This window comes from Salvelinus alpinus, chromosome 10, assembly GCF_045679555.1.
Source record: "Salvelinus alpinus chromosome 10, SLU_Salpinus.1, whole genome shotgun sequence".
Classification (NCBI taxonomy): domain Eukaryota; kingdom Metazoa; phylum Chordata; class Actinopteri; order Salmoniformes; family Salmonidae; genus Salvelinus; species Salvelinus alpinus.
The window spans coordinates 57,024,721-57,042,249 of record NC_092095.1 but is presented as its reverse complement, the minus strand read 5'-3'; the positions used below and the strand labels follow the sequence as shown (position 1 = coordinate 57,042,249).

The following is a 17,529-nucleotide window of genomic DNA, read 5'->3' as shown; positions in this document are numbered from 1 at the left end:
GTAGAACATTATAGGTGAAGTACTGTGTCTGTGTAGAACATTATAGGGTGAAGTACTGTGTCTGTGTAGAACATTATAGGGTGAAGTACTGTGTCTGTGTAGAACATTATAGGTGAAGTACTGTGTCTGTGTAGAACATTATAGGTGAAGTACTGTGTCTGTGTAGAACATTATAGGGTGAAGTACTGTGTCTGTGTAGAACATTATAGGTGAAGTACTGTGTCTGTGTAGAACATCATAGGTGAAGTACTGTGTCTGTGTAGAACATTATAGGGTGAAGTACTGTGTCTGTGTAGAACATTATAGGGTGAAGTACTGTGTCTGTGTAGAACATTATAGGTGAAGTACTGTGTCTGTGTAGAACATTATAGGGTGAAGTACTGTGCCTGTGTAGAACATTATAGGTGAAGTACTGTGTCTGTGTAGAACATTATAGGGTGAAGTACTGTGTCTGTGTAGAACATTATAGGGTGAAGTACTGTGTCTGTGTAGAACATTATAGGTGAAGTACTGTGTCTGTGTAGAACATTATAGGTGAAGTACTGTGTCTGTGTAGAACATTATAGGTGAAGTACTGTGTCTGTGTAGAACATTATAGGTGAAGTACTGTGTCTGTGTAGAACATTATAGGTGAAGTACTGTGTCTGTGTAGAACATTATAGGGTGAAGTACTGTGTCTGTGTAGAACATTATAGGTGAAGTACTGTGTCTGTGTAGAACATTATAGGTGAAGTACTGTGTCTGTGTAGAACATTATAGGGTGAAGTACTGTGTCTGTGTAGAACATTATAGGGTGAAGTACTGTGTCTGTGTAGAACATTATAGGTGAAGTACTGTGCCTGTGTAGAACATTATAGGTGAAGTACTGTGCCTGTGTAGAACATTATAGGGTGAAGTACTGTGTCTGTGTAGAACATTATAGGTGAAGTACTGTGCCTGTGTAGAACATTATAGGGTGAAGTACTGTGCCTGTGTAGAACATTATAGGTGAAGTACTGTGTCTGTGTAGAACATTATAGGGTGAAGTACTGTGCCTGTGTAGAACATTATAGGTGAAGTACTGTGTCTGTGTAGAACATTATAGGGTGAAGTACTGTGTCTGTGTAGAACATTATAGGGTGAAGTACTGTGTCTGTGTAGAACATTATAGGTGAAGTACTGTGTCTGTGTAGAACATTATAGGTGAAGTACTGTGTCTGTGTAGAACATTATAGGTGAAGTACTGTGTCTGTGTAGAACATTATAGGTGAAGTACTGTGTCTGTGTAGAACATTATAGGTGAAGTACTGTGTCTGTGTAGAACATTATAGGGTGAAGTACTGTGTCTGTGTAGAACATTATAGGGTGAAGTACTGTGTCTGTGTAGAACATTATAGGTGAAGTACTGTGTCTGTGTAGAACATTATAGGTGAAGTACTGTGTCTGTGTAGAACATTATAGGGTGAAGTACTGTGTCTGTGTAGAACATTATAGGTGAAGTACTGTGTCTGTGTAGAACATCATAGGTGAAGTACTGTGTCTGTGTAGAACATTATAGGGTGAAGTACTGTGTCTGTGTAGAACTGAGTTACTAGGGTGCCAGAGCTCACTGTAGTACTGTGTAGAACTGAGTTACTAGGTGACCAGTAGCTGCTGTACTGCATGCTAGAGGACTGAGTTACTAGGTGACCAGAGCTACTTGTTGTCTGTGCTAGAGGACTGAGTTACTAGGGTGACCAGAGCTACTTGTTGTCTGTGCTAGAACATTATAGGTGACCAGTACTGTGTCTGTGCTAGAGGACTGAGTTATAGGGTGACCAGTAGCTGCTGTCTGTGTAGAACATTATAGGACTGAAGTTACTGTGTGACTGTGTAGAACATTATTGCAGTGCTGAAGTACTGTGTTACTGTGTAGAACATTATAGGTGAAGTACTGTAGTACTGTGTAGAACTGAGTTACTAGGTGACCAGTAGCTGTGTACTGTAGTACTAGAGGACTGAGTTACTAGGGTGACCAGTAGCTGTGTCTGTAGTACTAGAGGACTAGTTACTAGGGTGACCAGAGCTACTTGTTGTCTGTGCTAGAGGACCAGTTACTAGGTGACCAGTACTGTGTCTGTGTACAGAACAGTTACTAGGTGACAGTAGCTGTGTCTGTGTATGAGACAGTTATAGGGTGAAGTACTGTGTACTGTGTAAGAGGACGAGTTACTAGGTGACCAGTAGCTGTGTACTGTGTAGAGGACGATTACTAGGGTGAAGTAGCTGTGTCTGTGTACAGAGGACTAGTTACTAGGTGAAGTCACTGTGTCTGTGTAGAACAGTTATAAGGTGACAGTAGCTGTGTCTGTGTACAGAGACTGAGTTACTAGGGTGAAGTCACTGTGTCTGTGTAGAACAGTTATAGGGTGACAGTACTGTGTCTGTGTAGAGACTAGTTACTAGGTGAAGTAGCTGTGTCTGTGTACAGAGGACTGAGTTACTAGGTGAAGTAGCTGTGTCTGTGTAGAGGACAGTTACTAGGGTGACAGATACCTGTGTAGCTGTGTAGAACAGTTATAGGGTGAGCAGTTACTGTAGGTCTGTGTAGAAAATTATCAGGTGAAGTACTCTGGCTGTGCCAGTGGAGGGCATTGTGTGTGTGTGTGTGTGTGTGTGTGTGTGTGTGTGTGTGTGTGTGTGTGTGTGTGTGTGTGTGTGTGTGTGTGTGTGTGTGTGTGTGTGTGTGTGTGTGTGTGTGTGTGTGTGTGTGTGTGTGTGTGTGTGTGTGTGTGTGTGTGAGAGAGAGTGTGGAGGGGTATGTACAGCTAGAGTTCTCATTTATTAAACATGGCTGTTAGAAACCCAACACACCTGTAGCCAACACACACCTCTCTCTTTTACGTCTCTCTACAATGTATGCGTGTGTGCGTTCGTGCATGCCAGTGTGTGGTGAAAGAAACCGATGACACAGCTAAAGGGTTAATTGCTAACTCCCAGGCTGGAGCCTCTGGAGGACCACGCCCATCCCAGAGTTCAATGGGCCGAAGGTCTCTTGTCCTCCGCTGCTTCGGTCAAGACAGCGAGCGAGAAGACACCTGACCACCTCTAAACCTCTTCTCCAGCCCTGTTTGATCCTCTCTTCACGGTAAGTCTTCAGTTTCCTGTTTCGGCTACTATTTACTACGCAAATACAGTAGCCTATGTGGTGCTTTCTGACACTTACTGTATATCAAAGGAGGAAGACTGATCGATCACTACTTGGCACCGAATGATACGGAGTCTAGGGCCGCAATGAGTCATCAAAGTCTTCTAAGTAGCTGGCGAACAGCGTGATGAAAAATATAGCAGAACATTTCATACAGTCTTGTCTCAGCCAGTACTGTTTAAGTTCTGTAATATACTTGTTGCACTTAGTTAGTAAGTCAATGTCTTGCGAAGTAAATGTCTAACTGGCTACTGCTATCATTCATCTGTATATATGTTTTTATAATGTCATTTAGTTATCAAGGACACCACATAATAATGAACATATCACCTCACAACACTGCAGTTATCTCCACAGCTGATGTTCATGTGGAGATGGCTGTAAAATAATAAAACTCCTGTTCTCTACTCAGCGCAGCTGAACAACTTCTAGCCTCTGTTAGGCCAGTCGACAGACCCGCTCTACTCAGCCAGGAGTGACTGAACACGGGGAGCAGAGAGACCTTGGCCCCTCTCGTCCAGAACAGAACCAAACAGACACAGGCTTTTATGAAGGTGTGTTCTGGGGTGTGAGCCCCCGGGGGTCAGGTGTGTGGAGAGTGTGTGGAGGGTCAGCGAGGGGAGCTGTCTGGGTGTGTGGCGGGGAGGGGCGAGGGGAGCTGTATGGGTGTGTGGCGGGGAGGGGCGAGGGGAGCTGTATGGGTGTGTGGCGGGGAGGGGCGAGGAGTGTGTAAAGGCAGCAGGGTGTGTGGCGGGTCAGCGAGGGGAGCTGTCTGGGTGTGTGGCGGGTCAGCAAGGGGAGCTGTCTGGGTGTGTGGCGGGGAGGGGCGAGGGGAGCTGTATGGGTGTGTGGCGGGGAGGGGCGAAGGGAGCTGTATGGGTGTGTGGAGGGTCAGCGAGGGGAGCTGTCTGGGTGTGTGGCGGGGAGGGGCGAGGGGAGCTGTATGGGTGTGTGGCGGGGAGGGGCGAGGGGAGCTGTATGGGTGTGTGGAGGGTCAGCGAGGGGAGCTGTCTGGGTGTGTGGCGGGGAGGGGCGAGGGGAGCTGTATGGGTGTGTGGCGGGGAGGGGCGAGGGGAGCTGTATGGGTGTGTGGCGGGGAGGGGCGAGGGGAGCTGTATGGGTGTGTGGCGGGGAGGGGCGAGGGGAGCTGTATGGGTGTGTGGCGGGGAGGGGCGAGGAGTGTGTAAAGGCAGCAGGGTGTGTGGCGGGTCAGCGAGGGGAGCTGTCTGGGTGTGTGGCGGGTCAGCAAGGGGAGCTGTCTGGGTGTGTGGCGAGGAGGGGCGAGGAGTGTGTAAAGGCAGCAGGGTGTGTGGCGAGGAGGGGCGAGGAGTGTGTAAAGGCAGCAGGGTGTGTGGCGAGGAGGGGCGAGGAATGTGTAAAGGCAGCAGGGTGTGTGGCGGGGAGGGGCGAGGAGTGTGTAAAGGCAGCAGGGTGTGTGGCGAGGAGTGTGTAAAATCAGCAGGGTGTGTGGCGGGGAGGGGCGAGGAGTGTGTAAAGGCAGCAGGGTGTGTGGCGGGGAGGGGCGAGGAGTGTGTAAAGGCAGCAGGGTGTGTGGCGAGGAGTGTGTAAAGGCAGCAGGGTGTGGGTCAATTCATTTTCAATTCAGTCAATTAAAATTCAAAAATGTGCATCCAAAATCGAATTTCATTTCCCGAATTGACTAAACTTGAATGGAACAGTAGAGAGCTGTGGGATGAAAGTCACGGCCATATATGGAGTCTACGCTGAGTGTGCCCCCAGAACAGTCTCAGTTCGACGGGGCATGGACTCTACAAGGTGTCAAAAGCGTTCCACAGGGATGCTGGCCCATGTTGACTCCAATGCTTCCCACAGTTGTTTCAAGTTGGCAGGATGTCCTCTGGGTGGTGGACCATTCTTGAAAAACACTGGTGAGCGTGAAAATCCCAGCAGCGTTGCAGTTCTTGACACACTCAAACCGGTGCGCCTGCCACCTACTATAATACCCCGTTCAAAGGCACTTCAATATTATGTCTTGCCCATTCACCCTCTGAATGGCACACATACACAATCCATGTCTCAATTGTCTCAATGCTTAAAAATCCTTCTTTAACCTGTCTCATCCCCTTCATCTACACGGATTGAAGTAGATTTAACAAGTGTTTCTAATGTTTTGTACACTCAGTGTATATTGAGGCCATAACACACAACAAATATCCTTATTGTCCTCGTATCTCTCCCTCGAGTTAATCAATAACCACACAACTATTTAAAAAATAATAGATCATCATACAGAACTGTATCATGTTGTCTTTGTGAGCTTAAAGATATGTGCCCGACCTTCTGGGGCTTAGATAGTATGGTTCAATAATATACACTATAAATTGTATGGTCTAATATATAGATTAGATTCTAGATTGTAGACAGTCTTATCTTTACTCTCTCCTTATTGTAGCTCTGTATTCTCTGAAGCCTGTGATAGCACACTTATCACTGCTAGAACCGGTAGATTAGCTTATTGCGCAATACACTGGCAGGTCAATGGAAGCTTGAGGTCACAATGGAAGAATGAGGTCACAATGGAAGCATTAGGTCACAATGGAAGCATTAGGTCACAATGCAAGCATGAGCTCACAATGCAAGCATGATATCACAATGGAAGCATGAGGTCACAATGGAAGCATGAGGTCACAATGGAAGCATGAGGTCACAATGGAAGCATGAGGTCACAATGGAAGCATGTTGCCTGTTTGTCAGTTTAGCAGTCAAGTTTGTTCTCCAATCTTGTGATTGATGTGATTTTGCTATTGTAAATGTTTGTAGGCTTATGTAGCCAAATTGTATCTACGATCGTACGCTATCCATTTGTTTTTTGTTTGCTATTTTAATATATGAGAATTAACCAATGATATCAGGCCACACCGGCCATGATTACAGACAACTGTGTGTCTTTTGACACTATATAAATGAGTCATCCCGCAGTGTTTGTCATTATACCCTGATGAAGACAGCTTGTCTGTCAAAACGTTGGACATTAACATTTTTGCATCTGAGCTCCTAGAGTGTGCGGCTCTCCTTTATTTTTTAAGTGTTCCACTCCGCTAGCCAGCACCTCGCCTAAATAGGTGTGCGTTTATTTCGCCTCTAGATTGTTCTGCATCTGTACCTTGCGTTTCAATTATAAATATTTCCTTTAATTGTGATGATAAATTGACTGTGTGTGTGTGTGTGTGTGTGTGTGTGTGTGTGTGTGTGTGTGTGTGTGTGTGTGTGTGTGTGTGTGTGTGTGTGTGTGTGTGTGTGTGTGTGTGTGTGTGTGTGTGTGTGTGTGTGTGTGTGTGTGTGTGTGTGTGTGTGTGTGTGTGTATATATATATATATATCAGGTAATCTAGATTGTTCAGTATGGCGAACAAGGTGACCCAGATTTCACGAGAGGACCTGGAGGAGCTCCGAGAGGCTTTCAACAGGATCGGTTAGTTACAGACACAGACACAGAGACACACACACACACACATACCTACAGACACCCACAGCGTTTGCAGAAAATGCTGACTCAGGTCATTGTTTATAACCAATCATAAAGCAGTATACGTTTTTTCTTATTGGTCAGCTCACTCTGTGTTAGGGACCGACACACCTGTTCTACGACATTACTTTAAGTGTGCAAAAGGTTTTGTTGTAATTATCAAGGGTTGCCAGGTCCAACGGTGAACTGAGTGGTTGCCAGATGACTCATCATTAGAGTCAGTACATTCCTGATAAGTGAGCATCAGATTTCTACAAACTCTGTATAAGTACACTGCAGTTCATCAGACCCAATTAGGAGATGTTAGATAATCTAGAGGTTAGAGAGTGAGATTAGAGGTTAGAGAGGGAGATAGGTAACCTAGAGGTTAGATAGGGAGATCGGTAACCTAGAGGTTAGAGAAGGATATAGGTAACCTAGAGGTTAGAGAAGGATATAGGTAACCTAGAGGTTAGAGAAGGAGATAGGTAACCTAGAGGTTAGAGAAGGATATAGGTAACCTAGAGGTTAGAGAAGGATATAGGTATCCTAGATGTTAGATAGGGAGATAGGTAACCTAGAGGTTAGAGAAGGATATAGGTAACCTAGAGGTTAGAGAAGGATATAGGTATCCTAGATGTTAGATAGGGAGATAGGTAACCTAGAGATTAGAGAGGGATATAGGTATCCTAGAGGTTAGATAGATAATCTAGAGGTTAGACAGGGAGCTATATAACCCAGAGGTTAGGGAGGTAACCAAGAGGTAAGAGAGGTAACCTAGAGGTTAGAGAGGGATATTGGTAATCTAGAGGTTAGAGAGGTAACCTAGAGGTTAGAGAGGTAACCAAGAGGTAAGAGAGGTAACCTAGAGGTTAGAGAGGTAACCTAGAGGTTAGAGAGGTAACCTAGAGGTAAGAGAGGTAACCTAGAGGTTAGAGAGGTAACCTAGAGGTTAGAGAGGTAACCTAGAGGTTAGAGAGTTAACCTAGAGGTTAGAGAGGTAACCTAGAGGTAAGAGAGGTAACCTAGAGGTAAGAGAGGTAACTTAGAGGTTAGAGAGGTAACCTAGAGGTTAGAGAGGTAACCTAGAGGTTAGAGAGGTAACCTAGAGGTTAGAGAGGTAATCTAGAGGTTAGAGAGGTAACCAAGAGGTAAGAGAGATAACCTAGAGGTTAGAGAGGTAACCTAGAGGTTAGAGAGGTAATCTAGAGGTTAGAGAGGTAACCTAGAGGTTAGAGAGGTAACCTAGAGGTAAGAGAGGTAACTTAGAGGTTAGAGAGTTAACCTAGAGGTTAGAGAGTTAACCTAGAGGTTAGAGAGTTAACCTAGAGGTTAGAGAGGTAACCTAGAGGTTAGAGAGGTAACCTAGAGGTTAGAGAGGTAATCTAGAGGTTAGAGAGTTAATCTAGAGGTTAGAGAGGTAACCTAGAGGTTAGAGAGTTAACCTAGAGGTTAGAGAGGTAACCTAGAGGTTAGAGAGGGATATTGGTAACCTAGAGGTTAGAGAGGTAACCTAGAGGTTAGAGAGGTAACTTAGAGGTTAGAGAGGTAACCTAGAGGTTAGAGAGGTAACCTAGAGGTTATAGAGGTAACCTAGAGGTAAGAGAGGTAACTTAGAGGTTAGAGAGGTAACCTAGAGGTTAGAGATGTAACCTAGAGGTTAGAGAGGGAGATAGGTAACCTAGAGGTTAGAGAGTTAACCTAGAGGTTAGAGAGGTAACCTAGAGGTTAGAGAGGTAATCTAGAGGTTAGAGAGGTAACCTAGAGGTTAGAGAGGTAACCTAGAGGTAAGAGAGGTAACTTAGAGGTTAGAGAGGTAACCTAGAGGTTAGAGAGGTAACCTAGAGGTTAGAGAGGTAACCTAGAGGTAAGAGAGGTAACTTAGAGGTTAGAGAGGTAACCTAGAGGTTAGAGAGGTAACCTAGAGGTTAGAGAGGTAACTTAGAGGTTAGAGAGGGATATTGGTAACCTAGAGGTTAGAGAGGTAACCTAGAGGTTAGAGAGGTAACCTAGAGGTTAGAGAGGTAACCTAGAGGTTAGAGAGGTAACCTAGAGGTAAGAGAGGTAACTTAGAGGTTAGAGAGGTAACCTAGAGGTTAGAGTGGGAGATAGGTAACTTAGAGGTTAGAGAGGTAACCTAGAGGTTAGAGTGGGAGATAGGTAACTTAGAGGTTAGAGAGGGATATTGGTAACCTAGAGGTTAGAGAGGGTGACTAATAGCTAAAAGGTTACTGGTTTAAATCCAGAACCCGGAGATGACAAGAGGGGAGGGAACTAGTAACGGGCCGCCATTTTGGCCTTGAGTATGGCACTTCATCTGGTCATAATTCTGTCTGTCTGCCTGCCTGCCTGCCTACCCATCTCTGTCTGTCTGTCTGTCTGTCTGTCTGTCTGTCTGTCTGTCTGTCTGTCTGTCTGTCTGTCTGTATATATGTATGTCTGTCTGCCTGTCTGTCTGTCTGTCTATCTGCCTGTCTGTGTTTCCTCCCATACAGACACTGACAACAGTGGTTTTGTCAGTGACTTTGAGCTGCAGGAGCTGTTCAGAGAGGCTAGTTTCTCCATGCCAGGCTACAGAGTCAGAGACATAGTGGAGATCTTCGTAGCAGGAGACACCAACAAGGACGGGAAGATCAGTTTTGAAGAGTTTGTCTCGGTAAGATATAAAATACACCGAAGTAAAGACGGTGACGCATGTAGGCACGCATCCACATACACACTCACACAGACACTCTCACACAGACACACTCACACAGACACACTCAGAGACACAGCCCATCCTGTCTTGTAGATCTACCAGGAGCTGAAGAGTAAGGAGCTCAGTGAGACGTTCAAGAAAACCATCGCCAGGAGAGAAGGGATACAATCCTTTGGAGGATTGTCAGGAATCTCCAGCGAGGGAACACAGCACTCCTACTCAGGTAGAGAGAGAGAGAGAGAGAGAGAGAGAGAGTGTATTATGTGTGTCCTATTCATGTGAGAGTGTTTTTGAGTGTATTTGAGTGTATTTGTGTGTGTGTGTGTGTGTGTGTGTGTGTGTGTGTGTGTGTGTGTGTGTGTGTGTGTGTGTGTGTGTGTGTGTGTGTGTGCGTACATGTGGGTGTGTGTGTTAGATGAGGAGAAGGTGGCGTTTGTGAACTGGATCAACAAGTCTCTGGCCAAAGATGAAGACTGTAAACACCTTCTACCCATGAACCCTGACGGAGACAGTCTCTTCAAATCAGTAAAAGATGGGATCCTGCTCTGGTAACTCATACACACAGGCACAAATATATATACATTCACACACACACACACACACACACACACACACACACACACACACACACACACACACACACACACACACACACACACACACACACACACACACACACACACACACACACACACACACACACACACACACACACACACACACACACACACACACACACACACACACACACACACACACACACACACACACACACACACACACACACACACACACACACACACACACACACACACACACACACACACACACACACACACACACACACACACACACACACACACACACACACACACACACACACACACACACACACACACACACACACACACACACACACACACACACACACACACACACACACACACACACACACACACACACACACACACACACACACACACACACACACACACACACACACACACACACACACACACACACACACACACACACACACACACACACACACACACACACACACACACACACACACACACACACACACACACACACACACACACACACACACACACACACACACACACACACACACACACACACACACACACACACACACACACACACACACACACACACACACACACACACACACACACACACACACACACACACACACACACACACACACACACACACACACACACACACACACACACACACACACACACACACACACACACACACACACACACACACACACACACACACACACACACACACACACACACACAGCTAACATATACTCTGTTTTGTCTTTGCAGTAAAATGATCAACCTCTCCCAGTCTGACACCATCGATGAGAGAGTCATTAACACCAAGAAACACACCACCTTCACCATGACCGTGAGTTAACATACACACACACACAGACAGAGGAAAAATTGGACTGTCACATAACAAAACTCTAACTCTCTCTCTCCCTTCTCTAGGAGAACCTGATGCTGGCGATAAACTCTGCGTTGTCTATCGGCTGTACCGTGGTCAACATCGACGCCCCTGACCTGATGGCTGGGAAACCCCACCTGGTGCTGGGCCTGCTTTGGCAGATTATCAAGATAGGACTGTTTGCTGACATAGAGATCAGCAGCAACGAAGGTACACACACACATTGTCAAACACATACACGCATACACAGCCACAAACAGAGTGTCTAATTTAGTTTCAATGTCATATGAACTTCATGCCCAGCCTATTGGCTTTTTGTGTGTGAGTATCTGTACGACACTGCAAGCCGATTGGCTGATTGTGTTTATTTGCAGCTCTTATTAACCTGCTGTCTGAGGGGGAGGATTTAGAGCACCTGATGTCATTGTCTCCTGAAGAACTGTTGCTACGCTGGGTCAACCATCACCTAGGCAACGCTGGGGCCCAACCAATCAGCAACTTCAGCCAAGACATCAAGGTAACACACAGACTGTCACTCACGTCCAGTCACGCGCACACACACATTGCTAATATGTTGTTTATGTGTTAATGCTGTTATTATACTGTGTTTGTAGGATTCCAGGGCGTATTTCAACCTGTTGGACCAGATCTCACCTAAAGGAGAGGACATAGATGAGATGGCCATCCACATCGATATGACCGGCATCAATGTAAGCGTGTGTATTCATATGTGCGTGTTCATGTTTGCATGCGGGTGTGTGTGTTGCCACTTACGTTAGTGTGTGTGTGTATAGGAGCGTGACGACGAACGCAGGGCAGAGATGATGCTTCGCCAGGCAGCCCGTCTGGACTGCAGACAGTTTGTGTCTCCTATGGATGTGGTGTCTGGCAACAGCAAGCTGAACCTGGCCTTCGTAGCCAACCTCTTCAACACACACCCGGCCCTGAAGAGGACTAACAGCAACAACATAGACACAGCACTCATAGAGGGTGAGCTGCGCGCACACACACACACACTTTTTATCTCTCTCTCACACACACACACACACGCACGCACACGCACACACACACACACAGAGCACACTGTAATATGTGTAATGTGGTCCTAACAGGAGAATCGAGAGAGGAGAAAACATTCAGGAACTGGATGAACTCTCTGGGAGTTGCTCCCTATGTCAACCACCTCTACTGGTACAGTAACCACGCACGCACGCACGCACGCACGCACGCACGCACGCACGCACGCACGCACGCACGCACGCACGCACGCACGCACACACACACACACACACACACACACACACACACACACACACACACACACACACACACACACACACACACACAGAGTATGCATGTGTGTGTTGATGTTTGCATGTGTTGATTGGTGTGTGTTGCAGTGACCTGTGTGATGCGGTGGTGATTCTGCAGTTGTATGAGAAAGTCAACGTCCCTGTAGAGTGGAAAAAAGTCAACAGACCTCCATACTCTGCACTGGGCAGTAACATGAAGAAGGTAAACACACATACTCTGCACTGGGCAGTAACATGAAGAAGGTAAACACACATACTCTGCACTGGGCAGTAACATGAAGAAGGTAAACACACATACTCTGCACTGGGCAGTAACATGAAGAAGGTAAACACACACATACTTTATTTGAATCCACCAATCAAATTGACAAAAAAAGGACCCCAAACATGTCAAAGGTCCCTGTGTGCATGGCACTCAAGGGTACAGAAAGCACCTGCTTCTCCAAACAGCTAGGCTGCCCACGACAGCTGAAACAGACCAGTACCTAGCCAATGGCTTTGCCCTAGTTTTTGTCAGGCTTCTCAGCAAAGGCCTCCTCCATGTAGCCGTCCAATGAGCAGCCCACTTCCAAAACAAGCACCTCCCCCTGGCCTCCCACACAACAATAATATCTGGCGTATTTGGCGCACACACCACACACACCACACACACACACACACACACACACACACACACACACACACACACACACACACACACACACACACACACACACACACACACACACACACACACACAGACTCTCTTTTATCAAAATATTGTTGATGAAAATACAGAGGATTTCCAGGCATTGTGTTGGTGTGTCTGTGTGTGTAGTTGGAGAACTGTACCTATGCGGTGGAACTGGGTCGGAATAAAGCTCGATTCTCATTGGTGGGAATTGGAGGAGTGAATCTGAACGAGGGAAGTCCCATGCACACACTGGCTCTGGTCTGGCAGCTGATGAGGAGGTATGTACAGTACAAACACACACCTTTCCTTTTTCACTTCGACATCTCTCTCACCTCTTACTATCCCTCTATCATCCCCCACCCCTCTCAGGTACACTCTCCAGGTGTTGTCTGATCTAGGAGATGGGGAGAAGATTGGAGACCAAATCATAATCAACTGGGTCAACACTCAGCTCAAAGAGGGAGGCAAGGACTCACAGATCAGCAGCTTCAAGGTGGGTGTGTACGTGTGTGAGTGTGCAGTGCACGTTATGTGCATGTGAACAGCTTTAATGTGTGTGTGTGTGTGTGTGTGTGTGTGTGTGTGTGTGTGTGTGTGTGTGTGTGTGTGTGTGTGTGTGTGTGTGTGTGTGTGTGTGTGTGTGTGTGTGTGCGGGTGAACAGTTCTAATGTGCATCTGTGTGTGTGTGTGTCCTGCAGGATAAACTGATCAGTACTAGTCTCCCAGTGATAGACTTGTTAGACACCATCGCCCCCAAATCTATCAAAGAGGAGCTGGTGAAGAGAGGGGAGCTCAGCGATGCAGACAAGCTCAACAACGCCAAGTAAATAACCCCTGACCCTTAACCTCTGAACTCTAAATGACCCCGACCCCCAACCTCTAACATGTCTTCTAACTGACCTCTATCCTCTGACCCCTGAGTTGACTTCCCTTCCCTTTTGTCTTCCTGTAGGTACGCTATCACGGTATCCAGGAAGATCGGAGCCCGTGTCTACGCTCTGCCTGATGACCTGGTTGAGGTGAAACCCAAGATGGTTCTGACTGTGTTCGCATGCCTGATGGGGAGGGGCATGAAGAAAGCTGACGGCTGAACACACACACACACACACACACTCAGACACACTAACATACACTAACAGCCTGTCCCAATTTGCTCCTTACCCTTTACCCTCTTCCTGTCTCCTGCTCATCATAGTCTGTGATTAGATCAGTGTATATAATCGGAGAATCAGAGCGCAGCTGATTGTTCATTAAACATTTATTTCGTACTGATAGAAAGCGAGCGGTTATGTGCCTAGTGTGCTCAAGGAGGCACTGATGGATCATTTTAATATCTCTAAATTATTCATGTATTAATTCATTCTGTATAAAAGAAACAACAGAATAGAATTATAAATCTATATAGTGGAGGGGACATGAACCCTTTGGTTACAATCACACAGACACACGCACACATACACACACCGTACAGAATTAACGGTACAGACACACTACAGACCTGTAGATGTTGTGTAATTCTCTTGACTTAGTAAACTCAATCTACTGAAGATAATATCCTGGCAGCCTGACATTTTGTTCATGAAAATTGTGTGTGTGTGGGAGGGGTGGTGCATTTTTGAATACTCAATCATAAACATGTATAATAAAACCCATTTAAGAAATGCGTGTTTATGACACCCGTCACCCAGGAATGAGATAAATGTTTACCAGAAACAAAGCAGGACAACAAAGGAGAACTGTGTGATGGAACGAGGTTAGTTAGCCTTGTGTGATTCGATGCATGGTCCCAACTTCCATCTCACTAACAACGCCGGGATGTGATTTAGTCCATTTAATTCACAGTTACATCTTCCCCTCTCGCCTCACTCCCACATTTCAACTGGCAGTGATAATTACTGTACCACAGATACAGCTTTTTTGGGCTGAGCCTCAGAGGTGGAAACACAAATGGCAACATTTTGGAGCCAAACACTGGTGCTCAGCCTGATAATGGAAATAAACCACACGAGACCTACAAACTCTTAGAATATATTCCACAAGAGACCTACAAACTCTTAGAATATATACCACAAGAGACCTACAAACTCTTAGAATATATACCACAAGAGACCTACAAACTCTTAGAATATATTCCACAAGAGACCTACAAACTCTTAGAATATATACCACAAGAGACCTACAAACTCTTAGAATATGAAGTACCAGTCAAGAGTTTGGACACACCTACTCATTCAAGGGTTTTTCTTTATTTTTACTATTTTCTACATTGTAGAATAGTGAAGACATCAAAATGATGAAATAACACATATGCAATCATGTAGTAACCAAAAAGCTGTTAAACAAATCAAAATATATTTTAGATTTTAGATTCTTCAAAGTAGCCACCCTTTACAGCTTTGCACACTCTTGGCATTCTCTCAAACAGCTTAATTTGGAATGCTTTTCCAACAGTCTTGAAGGAGATCCCACATATGCTGAGCACTTGTTGGCTGCTTTTCCTTCACTCTGCGGTCCAACTCATCCCTTATCATCTCAACTGGGTTGAGGTTGGGTGATTGTGGAGGCCAGGTCATCTGATGCAGCACTCCATCACTATCCTTCTTAGTCAAATAGCCCTTACACAGCCTGAAGGTGTGTTTGGTCATTGTCCGTTTGAAAAACATAGTCCCACTAAGCGCAAACCAGATGGGATGGTGTATTGCTACAGAATGCTGTGGTAGCCATGATGGTTAAGTGTGCCTGCAAACTTGATGATTGAGTTGGAGGCGTGCATGGCCACGCAGCCATGGGTGAACAGGGAGTACAGGAGAGGGCTGAGAATGCACCCTTGTGGGGCCCCAGTGTTGAGGATCAGCGGGGTGGAGATGTTGTTTCCTACCCTCACCACCTGGGGGCGGACCATCAGAAAGTCCAGGACCCAGTTGCACAGGGCGGGGTCGAGACCCAGGGTCTCGAGCTTAATGACGAGTTTGGAAGGTACTATGGTGTTAAATGCTGAGCTGTAATCAATGAACAGCATTCTTATATAGGTATTCCTCTTGTCCAGATGGGTTAGGGCAGTGTGATGGCGATTGCGTCGTCTGTGGACCTATTGGGGCGGTAAGCAAATTGGAGTGGGTCTAGGGTGTCAGGTAGGGTGGAGGTGATATCATTCTTGACTAGTCTCTCAAAGCACTTCATGATGACAGAAGTGAGTGCTACGGGGCGATAGTCATTTAGTTCAGTTACCTTAGGTCTCTTGGGAACAGGAATAATGGTGGCCATCTTGAAGCATGTGTACACAGCAGACTGGGATAGGGATTGATTGAATATGTCCGTAAACACACCAGCCAGCTGGTCTGCGCATGCGCTGAGGACGTGGCTAGGGATGCTGTCTGTGCCGGCAGCCTTGCGAGGGTTAACACGTTTAAATGTTTTACTCACGTTGGTCATGGTGAAGGAGAGCCCACAGGCTTTGGTAGCGGGCTGTGTCAGTGGCACTGTATTGTCCTCAAAGCGAGCAAAGAAGTTGTTTAATTTGTCTGGGATCAAGATGTTGATGTCCGCGACAGGGCTGGTTTTCTTTTTGTAATCCGTGATTGATTGTAGACCCTGCCACATACGTCTCGTGTTTGAGCCGTTGAATTGTCACTCTACTTTGTCTCTATACTGACGCTTTGCTTGTTTGATTGCCTTGCGGAGTGAATAGCTACACTGTTTGTATTCAATCATGTTTCCAGTTGCCTTCCCATGATTAAAAGCGGTGGGTCGCACTTTCAGTTTTGCGCGAATGCTGGCATCAATCCACGGTTTCTGGTTAGGGAAGGTTTTAATAGTCACAGTGGGTACAACATCACCGATGCACTTGCTAATAAAATCGCTCACCGAGTCAGCGTATACATCAATGTTATTTTCTGAGGCTACCCGGAACATATCCCAGTCCACGTGATCGAAGCAATCTTGAAGCGTGGAATCCAATTGGTCAGACCAGCGTTGGATAGACCTGAGCACAGGCATTTCCTGTTTTAGTTTCTGTCTATAGGCTGGGAGCAAGAAAATGGAGTCATGGTCAGATTTGCCGAAGGGAGGGCGGGGTAGGGCTTTGTATGCATCGCGGAACTTGGTAGCAATGGTCCAGAAAGCTACCAGCCCGTGTCGTGCATTCGATATGCTGATAGAATTTAGGAGCCTTGTTCTCAGATTAGCTTTCTATGTATGACCAGTAGGCCGCTCCGTCTGCCTCTCCAGCGTTGTTTTGGATCAGCCTCTGGGATAAGATACAATGTCCAGGGTGGAGGTCCGAACAAAGGATCCGCTTTGGGAAAGTCGTATTCCTGGTCGTAATGTTGGTAAGTTGACGTCGCATTTATATCCAATAGTTCTTCCCGGCTGTATGTAATAACACTTGAGATTTTCTGGGCTAACAATGTAAGAAAAAATACAGAAAAAAACGAATTACTGCATAGTTTCCTAAGGACCTGAAGGACCTGAAGTGAGGTGACCATCTCTGTCGGCGCCATTTTGTATGGGTGGCTACTTTGAAGAATCTCAAATATAAAATATATTTACATTTGTTGAACACGTTTTTGGTTACTACATGATTCCATATGTGTTATTTCATAGTGTTGATGTCTTCAGTAGTATTGTACAATGTAGAAAATAGTAAAAAGAAAGAAAAACCCTTGAATGAGTAGGTGTGTCCAAACTTTTGACTGGTACTGTATAATCACAAGACACCTACAAACTC

General features: G+C 45.9%; 1 protein-coding gene across 1 annotated transcript; it reads left to right on the top strand.

Annotated features, from left to right (window-relative positions):
• The first annotated feature begins 2,966 nt into the window (after nucleotides 1-2,966).
• On the top strand, nucleotides 2,967-14,464 carry LOC139532363 (plastin-1-like). Its single transcript, XM_071329837.1, has 17 exons — nucleotides 2,967-3,106; nucleotides 3,579-3,720; nucleotides 6,510-6,598; nucleotides 9,127-9,287; nucleotides 9,423-9,552; nucleotides 9,745-9,877; nucleotides 10,694-10,775; nucleotides 10,862-11,027; nucleotides 11,192-11,334; nucleotides 11,432-11,527; nucleotides 11,612-11,807; nucleotides 11,930-12,008; nucleotides 12,218-12,332; nucleotides 12,948-13,081; nucleotides 13,173-13,296; nucleotides 13,502-13,626; nucleotides 13,756-14,464. Exons 3-17 carry the CDS (start codon nucleotides 6,529-6,531, stop codon nucleotides 13,892-13,894), a joined length of 1,893 nt encoding a protein of 630 aa, XP_071185938.1. The 5' UTR covers nucleotides 2,967-3,106; nucleotides 3,579-3,720; nucleotides 6,510-6,528; the 3' UTR covers nucleotides 13,895-14,464.
• Nucleotides 14,465-17,529: the final 3,065 nt, after the last annotated feature.

Coding starts and splice junctions, on each gene's coding strand:
- LOC139532363 (XM_071329837.1), top strand. CDS start 6,529: ATGGCGAACAAGGTGACCCAGATTTCACGAGAGGACCTGGAGGAGCTC. Junction 6,599..9,126: donor AGAGGCTTTCAACAGGATCG/GTTAGTTACAGA, acceptor CCTCCCATACAG/ACACTGACAACAGTGGTTTT. Junction 9,878..10,693: donor AAAGATGGGATCCTGCTCTG/GTAACTCATACA, acceptor TTGTCTTTGCAG/TAAAATGATCAACCTCTCCC.